The sequence below is a fragment of the Nematolebias whitei genome, chromosome 19, assembly GCF_014905685.2.
Source record: "Nematolebias whitei isolate Nwh7 chromosome 19, NemWhi1, whole genome shotgun sequence".
In the NCBI taxonomy this organism is placed as follows: Eukaryota; Metazoa; Chordata; class Actinopteri; order Cyprinodontiformes; family Rivulidae; genus Nematolebias; species Nematolebias whitei.
The window spans coordinates 23,940,597-23,960,741 of NC_056516.1; the positions used below are offsets into that span (position 1 = coordinate 23,940,597).

Genomic DNA, 20,145 nt, shown 5'->3' on the forward strand with positions numbered 1-20,145 from the left:
TATATATATATATACATACACACACACACATACATACACACTAGGAATGTGCGATATAAACGGTATACGGTAAAAACGATAGAAATTTAGCCTACAATAGAGATCCGTCTTCTACCGGCTAACCGCAGTAATGCTGTGTCTGAAGTAAAATCAGAGTTGTCAGTTTAATCGTTACTTTTTTTAGTTGAAAACTGTGCGCAAGTGGCGTTAAAGTCTTTTCTTCTAGGGCTAAGTAGCGAAGCTACAAGCTAACTACAGCCGGCTTGCCGTAGTGTTGCCGGATTCGGACGCATGCGCAAAACGTTGTGTTCCGTCGAAAGTTTTTTTTTTTTTTCCCCATCGAAAGTTAAAGTAAGCATTGGTCAGCTTTAGAGAAACCTGCTCTCTGATCTGTGAAAAGAACGCTGTGTTGTGTGATTTTACTGTCAAAGCCACAGACTCATTTTGTGTCAGCTCTCCATTAAAGCAGGTGGCGCCAACTAGAGGTTTGGAGGGTGAAGTGTTTCAGTGTAAAATGCTGCTCTGTTGCTGTTCATTTCTTAAGTAAGACTGGAAACTGTTAAGAGGTAACATCATATTCTTCTGTTTAAAACATATGGCCAAAACTACATTTGATATATTGTGCATTGTTTTGCACTACAAGAAAGACGCCCAATACTTGATTTGTTTATTATTTAAAAACTCTCTGGACCTAGTAATGGAATTTTCTTAATTCAAAATATATGATGGCAAAAGGACACGCGATGCTTTTTTTTTAAAGCAAGTTTTATATCAAAAACATATTGTGCTATATATCGTTATCGCCACCCTTCACAATACATATCGTGATATGAATTTTATGCCATATCGCACGTTCCTAATACACACACACATATATATATATATATACATATTACTGTGTCAAAACTTGGGATAGAGCTCACGGAGATAAGAAGCAACATTTTCAATTTATCGTAATTATGGTAATTTTCTTCCATATATTTTTGGGAGTCTACTTCAGCAGACGTTCAGCAGTTTTTACAATGTGAATATCAAAACGTTCAGCTAATTCAGAAAACAAGTGACATTCTCAAGTTTACCTTTTATACTTTTTAAAATAATTTAAACATTTTAAATATTAATTAAATGTAGCTTTTAATGTTTTATTTCTATTTTCTGCTTTTAGTTACTGGTGGCTGCTAGTTTTACTTGTTAACTACGGTTTTGCTGATTTCGATTTTTGTTGGTTTCCCTCATTTTAACTTTTCGCTACTTTTGCATTAATTTTACCTTTTAGCTGCAGTTTTTCTAACTTTAGTTTAAGCTACTAGTGTGCTAAATCTTTTACCTACAGATCAACAAAGTTTAGTTTTTAAACATCTGTGTTGCTGGTTTTTGGTTTTAGCTACTGTACTGTTGTGCTAATCTTAGATTTTAGCTACGGCTTTGATGGTTTTAACAATCAGATTATGCTGATAAATGATTATTTCAACATACAATTTACCATAAATCTTCCTTTATCAGGAATAAAAACAAAGATTTTTATAAGGGTTTAAGTCAGATATACAAGAAGTTCCTGTAAGTTACTGAAAATAAATCTCCAATGATTACATCATGTCCAGAAACAGCGGATAATGAGAAATCATCTCTGGCTGAGGATTGCTGTCCAATGAGATATTACCAAGAGGCTGAGGCAGCTTTGCTATGCTGAACACACTTTTTCCACTGTTGAGCCCAACATATTAGTACAGACTGAGTTTATTACTTCAAGCAACTGTGAAACAAATTACAAGCTTGAACAGTTAGTCCAGTAATGTACAAAAATATAATTCAAGATTTCAAGAAAAGAGTGCAGATGAGTCTACCTCACACAAGAAGAGAAATGAGACTGAACATGAGAAAATAAATAAAATGTCAGATTAAAAATAGCAGTTTCAAGAACATTAAAGAGGAAGAAGGGTCACAACAGTAATGTCTTCGAACCCTTCCCCCAACCAATCCAACCAGTGGTCCACTGCTGACAATGGGTCTCCGTCACACAGACAGTCTGAACCAAAATACAAAAGAAAGCCCAAGAAACCACGGGGACACCCAACAAAAGTACTTGATGACAGGGAAGACATTTAAAAATGTCTCACAGGATTAAACTACTGGGCTGTGTCAAACAAGAAAGCTTTCTTCTTTCTAGCTTTGGTGAGAATATGTGTTAAAAATAAACACGTTTAGCTAGGAAACCCCCTAATAAGATGACTAGTTGATGTTGCTCACCTTGAAATTGCTGGCGTTTATCCATCCCGTCAACTCGTCGATGGTTTTGTCCAGCCGAGACTTGTCCTGCTCCACGTCCGGGGAGCGCTGCGGGTCGTTCAGGTAGTCAATCAGGTCCTGGCCAACCTGCAGTCTGCGAGTTACGTCTTTCTGCAGCACCTGCTGGTAAAAATAGTCCATGTTGTCATGGTCCTCCATCGGGCACTCAGTCCCGTGTGGCCAGCCACTGAAGCCGGCCAAAGATAGGAAGCAAAGGTCGGCGGGAAGGGGTATGGAGAAAACTCAAAAAATGTGAATTGTAGCTTAGTTAAGGAGCAGAGTGAGGGTTCCGTTTGAACTGGGTTCAACCGAGATTTGATCATCAAGATGCAACCCCTTTAAAAAACGACTTACTCTCAAGAATCACCCCCCTCAGCCCAAATCTAAAGCCCGATTTTTGAACGTTGCGACAACTATGCCGTAGCCCGCCGTTTAGAAGTTGAGCTCAAAACTCGACGAAACTTCAGGAAACGTGCAACTGCAGTTGACCCAGGCAGGTTTGGTTAGTATATCTACATTAAAACTAACTAGCAGCCCTATTTACTATCTGTTATGCTAACAATAATAGCATCAGGCTAGTTAGCAGAGTGACCCATACAAATAGCTCCACATCGGCTAACGTAACCTGCTAACGTTGATGTTTATCCGCAGGCCTATCTATCGCCTGGTTCCGCTCCGTACTTCAACTTCATGACCCCGGCTTCAGTCCATGAGAAAGTTCCAGAAAACCACCAAAACAAGATCTCGGCTCCAATTCGCCGGTAACGGGTTCACTTTAATCCAGTAATAATAACCACAGCTACAACTAAAACCACTGAGAGCTGCCGAGACTCTCTCAGGACGTTGACGAACCAGTGTTGTGCCGAAAAAAGTACCCCATGCCTTTACACACCCCTTCGTGAAGTCGCGTGAAAGAGCCATTTGTATTCAATAATAAAAATGAAAGAAAAAATGCGACAAGCGAATCTGTGTCTTAGTCGTTACACTTATAAACGCACATCTACTGCTTTTTTTTTGTTTGTTTAATATTCAAAACCATATATGAATTGGTCACACAGGTGTTTTTAAGGCAGGTTATGCTGCCACGGTATGAATTTTCCAGAAAAATGTACCATTGCTCTGTAGTAAGGAACGGTTACGGATAGTGTAAATTTCGAGGCTGTAACTTTTTTTTTACCGATATAAGCAGTGGTACAATATCGTAAATTTAGATAATTGTGTCCCTAAAGTACTGAAAACCAGGAGTTTTATTATTATTATTATCCTATTATTAAATATACAGATGAAAACAAGCGTCTCAAGAAGCGCTTCCCATAACGGAAGTGCTTTTAATGGCAAGGGTGCTTTTTTCGACTCAACATCGAAGACTGCAGTTTACCGGCGGAGCACCGCACAGTTGGCCAACTTAGTGCCTAATCAAAAATAAAATACATTTATTCACGACGAATTACTTATAAATATAAACGATGTTAAATAATGTTTTGACAATAGTTATAAGTGAATATGTTTTAATTTGATTAAGAACAAAAAGATTGTTGGTGTGGCCGTGTCTGCTAAATGAACACGGCGCTTTGGTGACATCTAGATGCGGAACTGCCGCAGTTTACTGTAAAATATGCCCATAAGTAAATAAAGCTCATCATAGAAACAAAACACGTTTACTAGTATTAGTCATCTTTATTTATTCGTTTAATTTTCACGTATTTCTTTATTTCCTTAAACATAAACCTGTTAAAACGGTTGTCAAACAGAGGACATTAGTTTCACAACCAGTCATGTCAGCAATCATCTGAGCATTTTCTTATTCTTTACATTCTCTTGTAGTTTCAGTCCTATCCATTGCCCTGCCACTCTCCTAATTCTTAAAGCACTTGGCACTATAATAATACCTCAAGTTGCATTACTTTGTCTTTTTAAGCTTTTTAAGTTGTGGTAAAAAGGGAATGTCTTTAAATAAGTCATCTTGATTAAATAAATATTAAAATTCTTCACTTTATTTGAGCAAAATAAATTGATTCTAGGGCTCTACTTTCACTAAATATAACTCTGTTCCTGAATGTTCTGTACTGACAAAGTCATTTGTTAATAAGTATTTTAACCAATATGGCTGACAGATTTCAACAGATGTGTAAAAGTCTATTAATAATTATTCTTGTGCTGCTCAGAGTCTGAAGGACTGAGAAAACAAAACCCAATTCATAATCTCTTACAGCATACATAAACCGACAATTGCACATTTCTATTCTAAATAAACTTTAAATACATAAAACCATGTGATTGTCAAATACTTGAGGTGTCTTTACTCAGTCTCATACCCAATATCTTAGACCTGTGGAGATTTGTTTTTCACATTTGAAGCCATTGCACAAGCCATTTAGAAATGTAAACAAAGGCTAAGTGGTCAAGTAGGAGATAGCTGACAGGGCTACCGACAGGACTGGATCAGGGCCTACAAGTCAACTGGACCAAAAAATTCACGAGTGCCTATTGTCCCCAAAACATTTAGTGCCAACTGAATATTTCTGACCCTCAAGGTCTGAATCATAGGTCCTTTTTTGTGAAACAGCAACAGTTTTTTCTTTACATAAAAAAGACAAGCATATGCCCCTCTCTGAGTGGACAGGCATGGACAATTACAATAAGCACTGGAAATAAGAAAACAGTTTTCAATGGCCTTATTAGATTTTTGAACGAGTGGTTCTGTGTTGTACTTTTTTTTAAACATTCTCTGTACAATCAGAATTAAAATCTCCACAGTTGTTTTGTCTTCTTTTTTTTTTTTGTCTTCAGATGAACAAATATGTTACATGTCCTGTTTTGTACTTCTTGTCTGTCCAAAATCCTCTAGACTGCAGTCTTGAGCCGGCTGTGACAAAGCTTCACTGGAGATCTGCATTTCCCCCACAGCCCAGCTCCGTGTCCATTGGTCAAAGTAGACTGAATCACAGGATGGTCACAGAGAGGTGTCATGTGATTGGCTGAGATGATAACTCCACAGAGGCCTGCTTTCCAAGATGATCATATTTTTTTTTTGTTTGTTTGTTTGATCCATAGTCTATCAGCAGCAGACCATTTGCAGTCTTTTAAACCCAAAGGGGCATCAGGGGTGTGAGGCAGTATGTAGTGGAGAGCCAGTTGTCATTTTTTAAGGATAAAGGGGAGAACAAGACAGAGAGAAAAAGAAAGTCCATTCATTCCTGTCTCTTTCCTCAAACCTCTCTGCAGCTTAAACCCAAACTGCTGTAACGCTGGTTGATGAAGAAGAAAGAGAAGAGGTGGTATGGACAGATCGGGGATCAGTGGCATTCAGTCTGGATAATGATCAGTGATTAGGAGCAGTGAGCGGGTCCAGCCCCTCCTCTCTCCTACGCCACCTTCCCAATCTCCTCTCACTCCACCTTTTGAATCAGGCCCGATCAGAGCAGCAGGACCTGTAGACAGAGGTGGCCCCCCCTGGCCCTCCACTGTCAGAGGATGATGCAGCAGCGGCACAGACGCTGGCCACCTCCATGTACAGAGGGAGGGGGCGTTACAGGGGCAAAGTATGCATGCACCTTGATCTCTGGAAGCTGCGCCTGTGCAGAAGAGATGCATTTAGTATTAAAAAAAAAAAATAAACTCAAGATTTATGAAAGCTTTTTTGTAAATATAACTATGAACATGTATTAGAGTGGACCTAACTGTAATTAGAAGGACTGATGTTTTAATAATTTAGCACACTTCAAAGTAGCTTTTTATCTTATTTAACTCTTGTTTTTATACAGTGGCATAATTTTTCCATTGCTTACCCTGATGCGTTTGATGCCAGCCCTGGTGACTTGTTGACAGTCGTAGAGCTCAATGCGCTCCAGGCGATGGCAGTTCTTCAGGTGCTCCAGGGTCACGTCGGTGATAAGGGGGCAGTTGTCCAGCTCCACCACCGTGAGGCGCTCTTGACCACAGGCACTACTGCTCAGTGCCCTGATGCCGTCATCTGTGATGAGTTCGCAGTGGGACAGGGACTGAACGCAACAGAGAGACTTGTTGAAGATGCTCGAATGAGCAGCACAAACTCAAACCTTATAGGTGAGAATGCTCACCAGCGCTTGCAGCTGCGGGCAGTGGATTGACAGCTGAACCAAAGTGTTGTCTGTCACCTGAAGAGAGGACAACACTTGATTAGTGAATTGGCCTCGCATGACTTGGGACCGCTGAGAGGCTTAGTCCTCAATGTGGGGTAATGAGTTGTATAACAATATTCTAAATCCAGCGTTCTCATCTTCTCTGCCTTCTGATTCAAATGCTACACAACTGGATCACTAACTGTCTTAACAGGAAACACACTCTTATCAACACTCTTATTACGTCAGCCTTCTTCCCACAATATGACCTCTTTTCAGACAGATAAAAGCCACAAACAATTCCAAACTCATCTCAAATATACAGCAACAACATCACAGATTCACTTACCAAAATACATTCTTCTAAGTCCATTTTTTCAAGTTCATGGCAATTCTGTGAGGATAAACAGAAAGATGGGTTTGTGACAAGAGCATCCAATTTGCCTCAAAAAACAGAAAGGAGAATGAGATGATTAGCCTCATGATAAGCTTACAGAAGACAGACAGCAGAATAAAACTCACCCTGGCGAGCATTGTGAACCCAGCGTCTGTAACATGGGAGCATCGTGCAGCTTCAAGGATTCTTGGAACACAGAAAAAATAAAATGAGGGAAACCACATGAAGCAACAACACATGGTGTCAGCATATGGGAATATTTTTAGTAACTCTTAAAAGTTGGGAGAGGTGTGCTTCTTACTTGAGCCGAGGACAGTTAAGTCCCAGTGCAGTGAGAGAGGCATCAGTGATGTTGCTGCAGCCGGACACACAGATGATCTGCAGCTTGTGGCATCCCCGGCACAGACTGACCAGGCCTTCATCTGTTATTTGCTGGTGGCATGAGATGCACAAAAACAAATGACAACAGCACGCAGACATGCAAACACTTCCCTTGTGCATTGCTGATCATATCTCCCTCCTGAAAGGCAACAATCAAATGTTTGTCTTACTGTGCAAGACTGCATGTTGATGGTGGTGAGTTCAGGGCAGTGCTTCTGTAGGTGTTTCAGAGCTCCATCGTCCAGCTGGGGTGAAATAAAAAACTTGTTTCTATTAAAAGGTACAGGTTGCATTTTTAAATGATGGATAAAAGACACAAAATGTCAAATTGTTTTCCAAAAATCCGAGGATCCTTTACTTTGTTCTTCTGTTCTCCTAATCAGATTATTTAATGGTCTTATAAGATGTAGCAACAACATTTGGGTGAGGAAATGAAATAATAACCTTGATAAAATTTCTCTACACAGGCAACAGAAAAAGAAAATTGTGGCTTTAGATAAGTCACTTTATAAAAATATGTAATATATAATGAGACAAAAAGTGTGTGTGTGTGTGGGGGGGGGGGGGGAATCACACATTTCCTTTTCTGATATTTCTTTTCAGCACAAGTAAGTGTGCAGTACGGGGTAAATTCATCTTTATTAAAAAAATTGTAGGTATTTTTTCAACGTTTGCTGTTGTTTTACCAATTAGTTTTACATTTTTTTTTTATTAATATCGATGAAAGTATCTCATCAGGACATAAACCATATTTATAAAAGGTGAGACTTCTACTGTGTCTGCTTCCCTTTTCATTTAGAGCAGATTTAGTAAATAATCAGAAAAAGTGCATTTTCTGCAAAAGTGCTGAATGACTGATGAAATGTGATGAAGGTGAAACTGAGCTGTTAAAAGTTTAAGGGAGAACTCCCTAAAAGATAAAAGTAACAAAAACAACTAGCTAAACGTAGTATAAGATGACAAAAATCAGAGCAAGAGTGCTAAAGCAGATTTCATAGAAAATGTTTTTCAATTAATTGAAGAGATCTTAATGTACAGTAGTCCCTCGCTACTTTGGGGTTCATTTTTCATGGACTCGCACTATCCCAGTTTTTCAAAATAAGATTGGACATGATGGATGAGCCACATGATCAGCATGAAACTTTTTATTTAAAAATAATTATTTTAAATTATTTAGCACCTGCTGCACATTTGTGCAGCCCACACTGCAGGAGAAACTTCCTCCTGCAGCTCCTCCTACCTCCTCTGTGATCTCCATTGTGCATTGGAGAAGTGGGCGTGGCCGAGAGCACAGAGCGCATCCGTGGTAGAGAGCTGAGATCGTGACATGCTGTGCTCTTTTAGAGTGTTTAGAGTTTAGAAACATTGTTTAGAATACTGCACGAGTGTGAGAAGGGTTTAAAGCGACTTTATATTATATATATATAAATACTAAAATAAAACTACTACTGTACTTACTACTTGTACTACTATTCCTACTTTGCGGTTTTTCACTTATCGCAAAGCTTCAGGGTACAGATCCCCCACAATAAATGAAGGACTACTGTATTTCTATGGAAAAAATATCTGCAAATAAAGGAAAATATTTCAAGAAGTATAAATGTTACAAAAGCCAAAATAGTATTCATTTCTTGAATGAGCAGAACTTTCTAAATGAACGGAACGGCTAAATTAAGCAGTAAGTAAGCAGAAGTAGTAAGACTGCAAAAAGCTTACAGAAAAACAATAAATGCTTTTTATAACAACACCTTACAATGAAACAAGAGGATCCTTAAAGAGGAAAGGACTTGTCTTCTGGTAGACGCCCTAATTATGTCTTGAAGTGCCTTAAAATAACATAAATCTGCTGGTGTGTTTACCTGTGTGCAGCCTCTGAGGAAAAGTGCTCGTAAACCAGTGCAGCCTCTGGCTAAGGCCTCAATGCCGTCACGCGTGATCTGGTCACACCAAGACAGGTTCAACATCTCCAGCATTCTGCAGCCATCACTAAGCAATGAGCCACATTTCATGGTGAAGATTAAAAAAGAAAAAGAACAAGCCACCGTTTAGTAAAAAGAAAGCACACAAAGTGTAAGTACTTGGAGAAGAAGGTTTGTTATTAAGAGGCTTCAGTGATTGCCGTACCTGAGGGCCTTGAGGGAGTGGTTGCTAATCGACACACAGGAAGTGAGATCTAACAGTTTGAGCTTGGAGCAGAACTTGCTGAGGCTGAGGCAGGTGCTGTCTGTGATCTTGGTGCAGCCGTTCAGGTTCAGCACTTCGATGTTTCTGCAGTTCTGAGCAAACGTCCTGGGAAACAGATGATTTGTCAGAATCGCTTCAATGAATAAATGAAAGTTAAGATTCCAGGAGAAGCTCGGGAGCCACATGTCCTTGGGGGACTTTTTTATTGCGCATGTTGTTTATACATAAAAGCTTTGACTCACTGAAGAACATCTTGTGCTTCTTTAAAAGTGACTCTTAAAAAAGGAATAAAGGTCTTTTGAATTAAACTAGTTGAAGATAAAGAAGTTTATTGTGTTGTTTTTATTTCAAATGGGTAGAAAATAAACTGAGACTAAAAATAATTTAGAAAAATCCTAGCTAAGTCCCCTGGGAACGAAGAAGCACAATAAACAATCACACAGAGACAAAACACAGCCAGTTAAAAAAAATTTAAAAATAAAAATCAAACTAGAGGATGAGTTTTAGCCAAAGTCATGAAATGTTTATCCTGTGTGTCAGAGACAATAAGAATCTCACTTCATGGAGGCATCGCCGACACTCAGGCAGCCTCTGAGGCTGAGCTGCCTCAGGAAGCCTCCACAACGCTTTGAGATGTTCTCCACCACCCGGCCCTGAGAAACGAGAGAAAAATAAGACCAGGGTGACGAGACGCTGCATCAGCTGAGACGTCACAGTCAACTACTGACCCAGCACAAAGATTCAGGGTGGGTAACGCCACTGAACGAGGAGACTGCAAACCCAGGAGCACTGATTTATCTCTGCTCACCTCTATGTCTGTTTGGAAGTTGAACAGGTCGATCTTCTGCCAGTTGCTGCCATCTAGAGCCAGGACGTTCCACGCCTGAGAGGACACAGAGGAGAGGGTCTGACAGAGGTGGAGGAGGGGGGAAGGTGCTGCTTGTTTCGTGACATGGAGTGAAAACTGTAGATCATTAACCTCTGCATCACAGAGCAGCAATGGAACATATCCCCTGATCGGTTTTTATCTGATAAAACTGTTCGCTTTAGAAAATTAGAATTTGCTCCAACTTTAATACTTAAAAGGTCTCAATAAACGATAATAACAAAAACAAAGAAATAATTGGAGGGATTTTAGCTATACTTAAAACAACGTTGACAATAACAGACAAGAAGGTAACTTAGCTACTTAGATTTGTTATGAATTGATACCAACAAAAAATGTGTTTAATACATGTTAAATATTTATAAAACTGAGTTTTATCTGATCAGTTGGTGTAAATAAACACATTTTTTTAATGTTTTTATTGAAACCAGTATTTCCTAAATATTTATACTCTCTCAATGAATAGTTGCATCAGAATGATTTGGAATCCCATCACTCCCAGTCACGCTGTTTAGAACCACTGATCCTCAGTTAAAATCTTTAGGTTTGGACTTTGCCTCAGGCCTTTGAAATGTTTAAATTGTTGTTAACCATTACTTCTGACTTCGGCTGAATGTTTACAGTCTGCTGAAGGGTCTGACACCAACCCAACAGCAAGTGCAAGTATTTTCCTCCACACTCAATATACTACTACAAAGATGTCCAACAAAAATCAGCAGTTTTCTGGAACCAACATCTCAAATGTTCATTTAGACAAAAAAAGAGAGCACTTGGTTTATCAAATGTAAAGGACATGGCTTTCATTAAGATAAAGACAGAGGAAAAATGGAAAGTTACCGTATTTTTCGGACTATAAGGCGCACCGGATTATAAGGTCATTATTAGGCCTGTCACGATAACAAATTTTGCTGGACAATTAATTGTCTCAGAAATTATTACGATAAACGATAATATTGTTTGAAATTTGACAATAATTAGTAATTATTGTCAAATTGAAGAAGAAATGTTTGTTAATTTCTTTTGATTATAGTATATTTTTCAACCAGCGGATGGCAGTATAAGGCTGTTTGAACCGAAGGATGGATAGTGAGGGAGTGAGCAGCATGTCTCTTTAAGAAAATAAGAGGGAGGCCCCTTGACATGACATGGGCCGTCTCTCCTTCCTTTATTCGGTTCTCAAAATGGCGGACGCTCAGTGTGGTTTGAGCTCTTTAGCATAACATGTTTCACAAAGCTTTTAATAAAATTTTTTAAAAAATCAGTAAACTAGTTCTCAGCTTCTTTTTGCAGAGAAAAACAACTTATTACACAAAGGCACGGGTTACAACTGTGAATTTTGGAGCTTTGACAAAACTGAGAAACTTAAAATAAAAAAAAAAACGTTGCAAATTCAGAATTTGGAAACCATTTAACTATGTACATGAGTGGTTTGAGGCGTTTAATAGATCTTACCTTGGATACCTGGGCACACCTACAGAGAGTGACCACATCTAGATAGGAGAAGATTCTACAGAGAGAAACAGGAAAGGAGATTATCTTAGACACGCAGTCATGATCAAACAGCTACATCATCAGCACTTCTTAAGGTTTAATGACTTTCGCTGCCATCGGAGGGGAAAGGGCGATCATGTTTTTGCTGCTGTGTTCAACAGAACAGATTTTTATTTTTTATCAAGCACTCAGAAAGTAATCACTGGATGCACATCTACAGCAGATTAACTTTTAGAGTCAACCTCATTCAAGATGGCCACCACAGCAAAGCTAACCGAACAAAAAAGAAAATAATAATTTAACAATTTTACAGATATTTAGCTATAATTTGGCATGGTAGTAGCTGAGACTGATCCCCAACTGTTTTAATAAATTTGACATTAACGGTTGAACTCACCGTTATCCGTCTGTTAGTAAAATATCTCATGAAGCACTGGAGAAATTGTATTCAAACGCACAGAAAATAATCAGTGGATGCACATCTACAAGTGACTAACGTTTAGTCAGCCTATTTCAAGATGGCTGCCATAGCCAACTGACTGTAGAAACACAATGGTGGTAACTTGGCCAAGTTTCCAGATATTGAGCTAAAATGAAGTGTGGTAGTAGCTGAGCATCATCCCTAACAATGACTAAGCTCTAAACATTGTACAAAATCTTTGCTTGAAGCTTTGACATTATTTGTTTGGGTCAGCCGAAGCATGGTATGTTAGCAAAATATCTCCTGAACCACAATATATTTGAATAAAACTTCTACAGCTATTGGAGTCAACATAATTCAAGTGGTTCAACACAAATCATTGACACCTGCCATCACAAAAATGCCTGTAACTTTGTCAAATTTAGAGATATTAACCTACAATTTGACATGGTAGTAGTTGAGAGGGGTCAGTCCTGGGTCCCAAACTGTTTATAATTTATGTAAATGATCTATGTATTGTATCTGAAATAATGAAAAGTATACTATTTGCGGATGATACAAGCATTTTTTGTGTTGGAAATGACATGGAACAACTGTTAAAGGATGTAACCGATGAATTGAACAGACTTAAAATGTGTTTTGATGAAAATAAGCTGCCCTTGAACCTAAACAAAGCAAAAATAATGTTATTTGGGAACTGTCAATCACATACAGAAATTCAAATACAAATAGATGGAGTGAAAATTGAAAGAGTTCATGAAAACAAATTTCTTGGTGTCATTAATGATGATAAACTCAACTGGAAACCACACATCAAATATGTTCAAAGTACAGTCTCACGAAATATCAACCTCTTAAACAATGACAAGTCGGTCATAGAACAAAAAACATTACATGTACTCTACTGTTCACTAATCTTACCTTATTTAAGTTGTGCAGAAATCTGGGGCAATAATTACAAAACTACACTACAGGCATTAACAATACTACAGAAAAGAGCAATAAGAATAATCCACAAGGTGGAATATTTAGAAAGCACTAATACATTATTTGTAAAATCTAAATTATTAAAGTTCATTGACACAGTTAAACTACAGAGACAGCTCTAATTCTGTACAAAGTCAAAAATAAACAATTACCGGAAAACATTCAAAACTTATTTAAGACCAAGTAGCAAATGTATACATTAATGGGGAATCACAGTTTAAAATATGCAAATTCAGAACTACTAGAAAAAAGTTTTGTGCATCAGTAAGTGGAGTCAAACTTTGGAATAATTTGAAAACTAAACTTAGACAATGTCCAAACATAAAACTGTTCAAATTATCATATAAACATATAATTATTGCTGGATATAATATATAATATTATTACTCAATTATTGTTGGGGTTTTTGTTATTTGTTATTGATGCTTTAGATTGTTTTTTTTTTTGTTTGTTTGGTTAAGTTAAAGGAATAATAATTGTTCATCTACCATCGTTAACTTAAACGGATATTAATGGGTTAAATATGGGTTTAGTTGTTTTATACATGGAATAAATGTAAGATTATGTATGTGGTCAAGGAGTGGGAATTTTGATAAGTTTATTCTACCCACTCCTTTGAATATGTAAAACAAAAAGTTCTGACATTATGCTTCATGCTGTATTTTTTTGTTTGTTTTTTTACATATTCGATAAAATAATAAACTAAAACTAAACCAACACAAGCTCTGAGCATTAATATCACGCATAATGTAATTTCCAAGGTTTGACCTACACAGCTGTGTCTTTTCATCGTGATATAATAAAAGTTCGTCTTATTTGAAGAGAGGGAGTTTAACAGTCCCTGTGGTGCGTTTGGTGTGTAGCAGAAAAGTCTTTACATTTACGCTGCGTTTCAGCTGAGGGCCGGTTCAGCCACAAAGGGCTGCACACAGCAGGCTACTGGGTCAGCTCAATCCATTAATCTGCCAATGAGTAATCTCTGGCAGTCAGACAGGGCTGGGACAGACACAAACCTACAGAACACGAGGACTCCCATAAGCATGTAGTCAAATCTGTACAGCTCCCTCCTCATTAATCACTAATAAAATGACAGGTTTGCTTTTACAAACTCAAAGCAGCAAACTGTAGAAAATGTAGCTGATGGAGTGTGAATGTCCTTTTGACCCCCCTCTGAACACGAGCTGACCATTGTTTCCTTCACATCGGCGCATGCAAAGTCTGCGTGTTTTGATGTGCTGGGTTGGGGCATGTTGGGACATGTCTGTGTAATGTACACCACAGCCGTGAATTAGCGAGAACATGCAAACACACTTTCCGCACGCGGCCTGAGCAGCTGAACAATCCCACTCATCGATCTCGCTTCTAATAACTGGTTAATGGCCATGATCATCGACAAGACTGTCCGTTTTAATCAAATACAACCCGGCTAGCCATTAAGTGTGTCTGAGAGGCCTTTTACCAGCCTCAGAAATCAGTTAATCACACTCAGAGGAAAGCAAACATTCAATCCGACTGAATGGTTTTGACATTTAATAATCAAAGATAAGACCAGCTCAGAAGTGGATGAAAATATAGACCGTTGTATCGCTGACATGGACTATTTATTTTAATAAAGTGGAAAATGGTAAAAGTACAGCAAAATTCAGAGGCACAGTCTGAGTAATTAAATTATTTTCACATCATTACACACAAGAAAGCAAACGCAGGATACGGTGTCTGGGGGAAACAAAAGCTAATAGCTTCCGACTGCTCCGTCAGATCCTGTCTGAATTCGTCTACTTATTCCAGACGAGATTCGAACGACAAAACGTGCACCTGACCCTTTAAGTGTGGCTAGATGAGAGCGAGTTGAGCTTTCGAACGCAGTCTGGGGCTGGTTGCTACGGCAACAGCTCAGACATCCTTTTGGGTGGTGTCGGTCGAGGAGCGTGCTGAGTCAGTGTTTTTGTTTTGTTTTTCTGCGCAGGGGGACCCTGAACCTCTCTGAGGCTCCCCTGTCAGACAGGGCTCCTCCACATGACGGCTGTTTTTCACAGTTTACATCCAACGCCGCCGCTGGCCCAGATAGCAGCTGTTTATGATGCACCAGCTGAGAGGCAGGCCAGCTCAAAAACAAGCGCAAGCTCGCAGTGACGGATCAGACATAAGCACCGATGCTAAAGGGAATTAATCAAATTAACTGAATATTTTTGGTTTTTTAAATGATGTTCTTAAAGGAGCACAGTAGCCAAAATACACCACAGAATGATGCACTTTCTACCGTTACAAACCCTCACAGTGTTTGCTTGTCATGTTTCTGAGCTGTGAGCAGGAAAAACAAAACCGGGGTTTCTTTTTCACCATTTCACTTTAAATTTGCAGCAAAGCACAAGTTATTCAGATAATCATGTAGTTATTTAAACTAATTTTCATAGATGTAGTGAACCTGATCTGACCCTGATGACCTCAAATCTATCAGATGAACAGAGACTGTTATTTTCATTGATCTGAATAAGTCTGAGCCATCTGATGACTTTCTTTCTTGAATTAATCAAGCAGAAAAGACAATCCTCTATAATCATTACTGTTTTACAAATGTTTGATAATCAAATTGGGTTAGTTCCATTCAATGCTTACAGGTTGAAAAAGAACTACTCATTTTATTTTACATAAACAGTAAGTAATGATTTTTATTCCTCATTCAAAGAAGAAATCAGGTTAATATGCATTTCTTGATTGTCTGTCTTCAATGAGCAAGCTGTCGTAAGTATGTGAAAGTTGAAGCTTCGGTCAACTAAATGTTTACTGAAAATGGGATGTCATGTTTTACTATTTGGAAAGATACAACAGAGTGAGGCTCCAAAAAGTCTGGTATTCTGCAATAATCTTTTCTGTATGTTGAAAACAAATTCATTCCCTGACCTCGACTTTTGATAATACCTTACGTCAAAAACACACCTCTTTCTGGTACATCCACGAATCAGAAAGCTCTAAATTGAACCGGAAGTCGACCCATTTAAAATGTGGCAACTTCCCAGTTCAGGTTAGAATTTGTTAGAATTCATGGAGAATTCATGGAGAATGGTGAAGTGAATTGAAGAGAATTCGAGAATTCAGGAGAGTCAGAGACGTTTGGAATTATAACTTCTGTTTGAACAACCCACGCACGACTATCTAAGGATTTCAGCAGCTCTCAACGGAGACGCTGAAAGGTCTGGAGGATTCTCTATCGAGCTGATCTATCATCAACCAGGTAACGGTCTCTTCTTCGACTAAAGTGTACCGGAGGCGAGCTGAGATCTGATGAAGCGTGCACGTTCTGGTCTACAGATATTAATTCCCTCACATAGTTCTCTGTAAGATAAATCTCCATTTCATCTTAAACTCTTCTCTCTCTCACAAAACCAGTACAGATATTTTAGAAATATCTGAAGCAAAGTCCTCGTTCACCGCCGAGTGATCGATGCTCATTTTCAGTGAAACATTTCTCCTGCTATATTGGTGGACAGAGGATTATTGTTGAGACACAACACCAGCCAGTAATGTTTCTGAACAGCCAACGCATCAGAGATGGTGTGGTGACAAACTCACGCGTTGCAACATGGCTAATGGCACTTCAAAGTTTTAACCTAGACATCCGCTACGGTCAAAATAAGAAGTCGCACTTGGGCACTGATTTGGCAATCTGCCAAGAATGTACACAGGATGTACCAGCCACCCAACAGCCGGTTGTGAGCAAACCCTCAGCTGCTGAGGACCCAAATCACCACTTCTTTGATAGCAATATCTGCAAAGATATGGCAACAATGTACGTGGATGGATGCTCATTCCACCACGAGACAATCTGCAAAGCAGGTGTTGGAGGAGTTCTCCTCCAGGACCAAGAACAGGTCACATTTGGCTATAAATTAGGCTCTCAGTCTTCTCAGTACGCTGAGATAGCTGCAATCCTAATAGGCCTACAGATGGCAGTAGAACGCTCCATCCAGACGCTAGTCATCTGCACTGACTCTAACTATGCTCGACTCAGTTTCTTGTGTCATCTCGCTCTGTGGAAACAGAACGGTTTTCTCACAAGCAACAAAAAGGTGGTAAAACACAAAGAGCTTTTCATGACATGTGATCACTTAGTGACATCACATGATCTACAGATATTCTGGAAGAAAGTTCCAGGACACTCTAGAGTCCCAGGCGATGACAAGCACTACAATGACCTTGCAGACTCCCTAGCCAAAGAAGGAGCCGTTGACGGACCCATGTGGTCCTTTGACCCCTCCTGGCTACTCAACACTCAGTCGTCACAAGCTACAACTGAGGTAATGGCAGTCACACGTGCACAAGCTGCAGCTAAACCTGCTGATAACACAGTTTCTGTGCGCCCAATGCTGACTGACCCAGACATCATCCAACTTCAGAAGTTGGATCCTGCAATTAACTCGATGATGCTGTATCTGACTGACCCAGACAAATACACTCCATCGAAAGACGAGCTGGATTCCAATCCAGACCTCAAAGTCCTCTTTCAGCTGCGAAAACAGCTAAAACTACTTAAAGGCATCCTAACTTTCGCTCATGGACGGACGTCCTCACCTGTGTTCGTGGTCCCCCATGACCACAGGGGGGTGATGTTAGTCCATGCACATGACCTTCCGTCCGCAGGACATAAGGGTGACAATGCCACGCTGAAAGCATTAAAACAAATTGCTTATTGGCCTGGAATGAAAAAGGATGTCAAGGACTACATAAAAGGGTGCCTGATCTGTGGCCAGTTTCAACCATCCAGACCACTTCACAGAGCACCACTGCATAGTAGAGGCATTGCATTTCCATGGTCGGACCTCCAGATTGACTGGGTCGGACCACTCACAAAGACCTCTAGAGGAAATAAATATTTTCTCACGGTAACCTGCGCGTTTACCAAATGGGTAGAATGTCTACCAGCCCCTAATGACACAGCACAAACCACTGCTATGTTATTAATGAATCATGTATTTTCAAGGTTTGGACTTCCCCTTAGGGTGAACTCAGACCAAGGTACACACTTCACAGGTGAAGTAATGAAGGAACTGTGGAAGACGCTAGGCGTCAAAGCCAACTTCCATATTGGCTACCACCCACAGGCTTCAGGCCAGGTTGAGAGAGCAAACAGGACTGTGGTGAGTATTTTGAAAAAATACGTAGCCGCAAACCACAAGGACTGGGACGTGAAACTCCCTCTGGTCCTCATGGCCATAAGGGCCACTCCACACACGTCGACTGGCATCGCTCCTTTCGAGATGATGACGGGTCGACAAATGACTCTCCCTCTGCACCTGTTGTACCAACCAGGCGATGCTGCCATGGCAACAGCCTACACCACACAACAATACATGAAAGACTTGGAAAGACACCTTAAGAACACTTTTGCTTTCGCACAGAAAAACCTGGAAAAATCAGCTGAAGGACGCAAAGCGTACTACGACCAAAAGGCCTCTTACGAGGAACTCCAAGTGGGAGACAGGGTCTGGTACTACACGTTTGCACCCAAAACTGGGAGAGTAGAGTCCGGGACCGGAACTCTCGCCCGTAAGCTGATGCCCAGATGGACTGGACCCCACCTGATAGTCGACAAAGTGTCTCCAATTGTCTACCAGATAAAAATCAGTAAAGGCCAAAAAGAGCCAACTGTTAAATGGGTACATCGTAACCAGGTTAAACAACACAAGGCGTGCAATAACTCCTCAGGAGACAAAGATCTCACAAAATCTGACCTCGTGGGAACAAGGGTCATCCAAGCAGAAGATAACTAATGGATAATAAACTTAACCATAGTTTAAACTCACAGGACCTACCCTTGATAAAACGGGACAGCGTGACTGAAATCTGGCAACCAGGGTGAGGAGAAGCAGTGAAACGATGTTTCTAGATGCTTAGTCACTACTCTTGTCGGTGCTGAAACGTTGTTTAGTTGATTTTGGTATTGTTTCTGAGGTAAGAATGAATTTTGTTGTGTAGTAAGTTAGAGACTAAGAAGCCTTTGACCATGCCAACATGCAGTTCATTCATTAAATTGCAATCTTTGCGGAGTCAATGTATATTATTGCTACTTTGAGTACCATAATCTACGTTGATCTCACAACGCTTAAGCCGAACCTACTCGAACAATTCTATTCGGGGGGGTAGCTAATTCTTTTTGATAAGTCTCGCCATAGACTTCCAAAACATTTATGGGAAAACCAAACACCCAATCTCAAGTCGTTCGTCTAAAAGACAACAGACAATTACACCAAACTATATTTTACCATGTAAAGCTAACTTAAACCAAGTTAGAAATGGAAAAATAGTTTGGAACCCTTTTCTATAGGCATAAACCCCTGTAGTACCCCTTTTTCAGCATTCTCCACCCCTTAACTGGTAGTTGTAGCTGTTCCCAACCATAATAGCTTACACACCAGATGCATATAGTTTAAGGCCTTATGTAAAATCCCCTTCATAAGCCCACCTTAAACCACATAATTGCATGACACATTGAACCAGAACGGCACAGGCTGGACGTCGCTGGAGACAACCTTCGCTGGAGGCGACCTGCAATCCTGACGTTGGTCTCAACTCTTCATCCAGTGGCCGCTTCTTCAGTTCAACCCAAGGGTACCCCTCTGTATGCTGATTAATCAACACTTCCAATCGCTGTGGATTTACCGTTGTGGATTATATGACTTTTTCCAATGGATTACAGACTCTGTTTCCAAGGGGTTAAAGCATTGCTACAATGGAATTATCGAGACGATATGGGATTATAATCAACACAATGGAATACCAAGAACATTGTGGAATTACCTTGACTTTGTTTCCTTGCTGGATTACTTCTGACTTTGGTCTTCCTTGCTGGATTACTTTTGACTTTGGTCTTCCTTGCTGGATTACATCAAGCTCAAGGACATTTGAAGGTCTAAGTTCACGGTTGGAATTCATCCCCATGGACAGGTGATGATTTCCAAAGGGGGGACTGTAGTGAACCTGATCTGACCCTGATGACCTCAAATCTATCAGATGA

The 20,145-nt window shown here is 39.8% G+C and overlaps 2 protein-coding genes across 3 annotated transcripts in view; both read right to left on the bottom strand.

Annotated features, from left to right (window-relative positions):
- Nucleotides 1–2,494, bottom strand: part of clasp2 (cytoplasmic linker associated protein 2) — a 64,087-nt gene extending 61,593 nt beyond the window's left edge. For both annotated transcript variants that reach the window (XM_037693706.1, XM_037693705.1), the window contains exon 1: nucleotides 2,248–2,494. In XM_037693706.1, the coding sequence (XP_037549634.1) occupies nucleotides 2,248–2,445 (198 nt within the window). In that variant the 5' untranslated portion in view covers nucleotides 2,446–2,494. The remainder of the gene's footprint in view (nucleotides 1–2,247) is intronic.
- A 1,468-nt stretch (nucleotides 2,495–3,962) lies between these two features.
- fbxl2 (F-box and leucine-rich repeat protein 2) overlaps nucleotides 3,963–20,145 on the bottom strand; it is a 28,288-nt gene continuing 12,105 nt past the window's right edge. The window contains exons 4-15 of the mRNA XM_037693680.1: nucleotides 11,687–11,741; nucleotides 10,157–10,231; nucleotides 9,907–10,001; nucleotides 9,289–9,453; nucleotides 9,024–9,150; nucleotides 7,335–7,409; nucleotides 7,085–7,215; nucleotides 6,909–6,969; nucleotides 6,736–6,780; nucleotides 6,366–6,422; nucleotides 6,075–6,287; nucleotides 3,963–5,861 (exon numbers count right to left, since the gene is read on the bottom strand). Coding sequence (XP_037549608.1) covers nucleotides 5,754–5,861; nucleotides 6,075–6,287; nucleotides 6,366–6,422; nucleotides 6,736–6,780; nucleotides 6,909–6,969; nucleotides 7,085–7,215; nucleotides 7,335–7,409; nucleotides 9,024–9,150; nucleotides 9,289–9,453; nucleotides 9,907–10,001; nucleotides 10,157–10,231; nucleotides 11,687–11,741 — 1,207 coding nt within the window. The 3' untranslated portion in view covers nucleotides 3,963–5,753. The remainder of the gene's footprint in view (nucleotides 5,862–6,074; nucleotides 6,288–6,365; nucleotides 6,423–6,735; nucleotides 6,781–6,908; nucleotides 6,970–7,084; nucleotides 7,216–7,334; nucleotides 7,410–9,023; nucleotides 9,151–9,288; nucleotides 9,454–9,906; nucleotides 10,002–10,156; nucleotides 10,232–11,686; nucleotides 11,742–20,145) is intronic.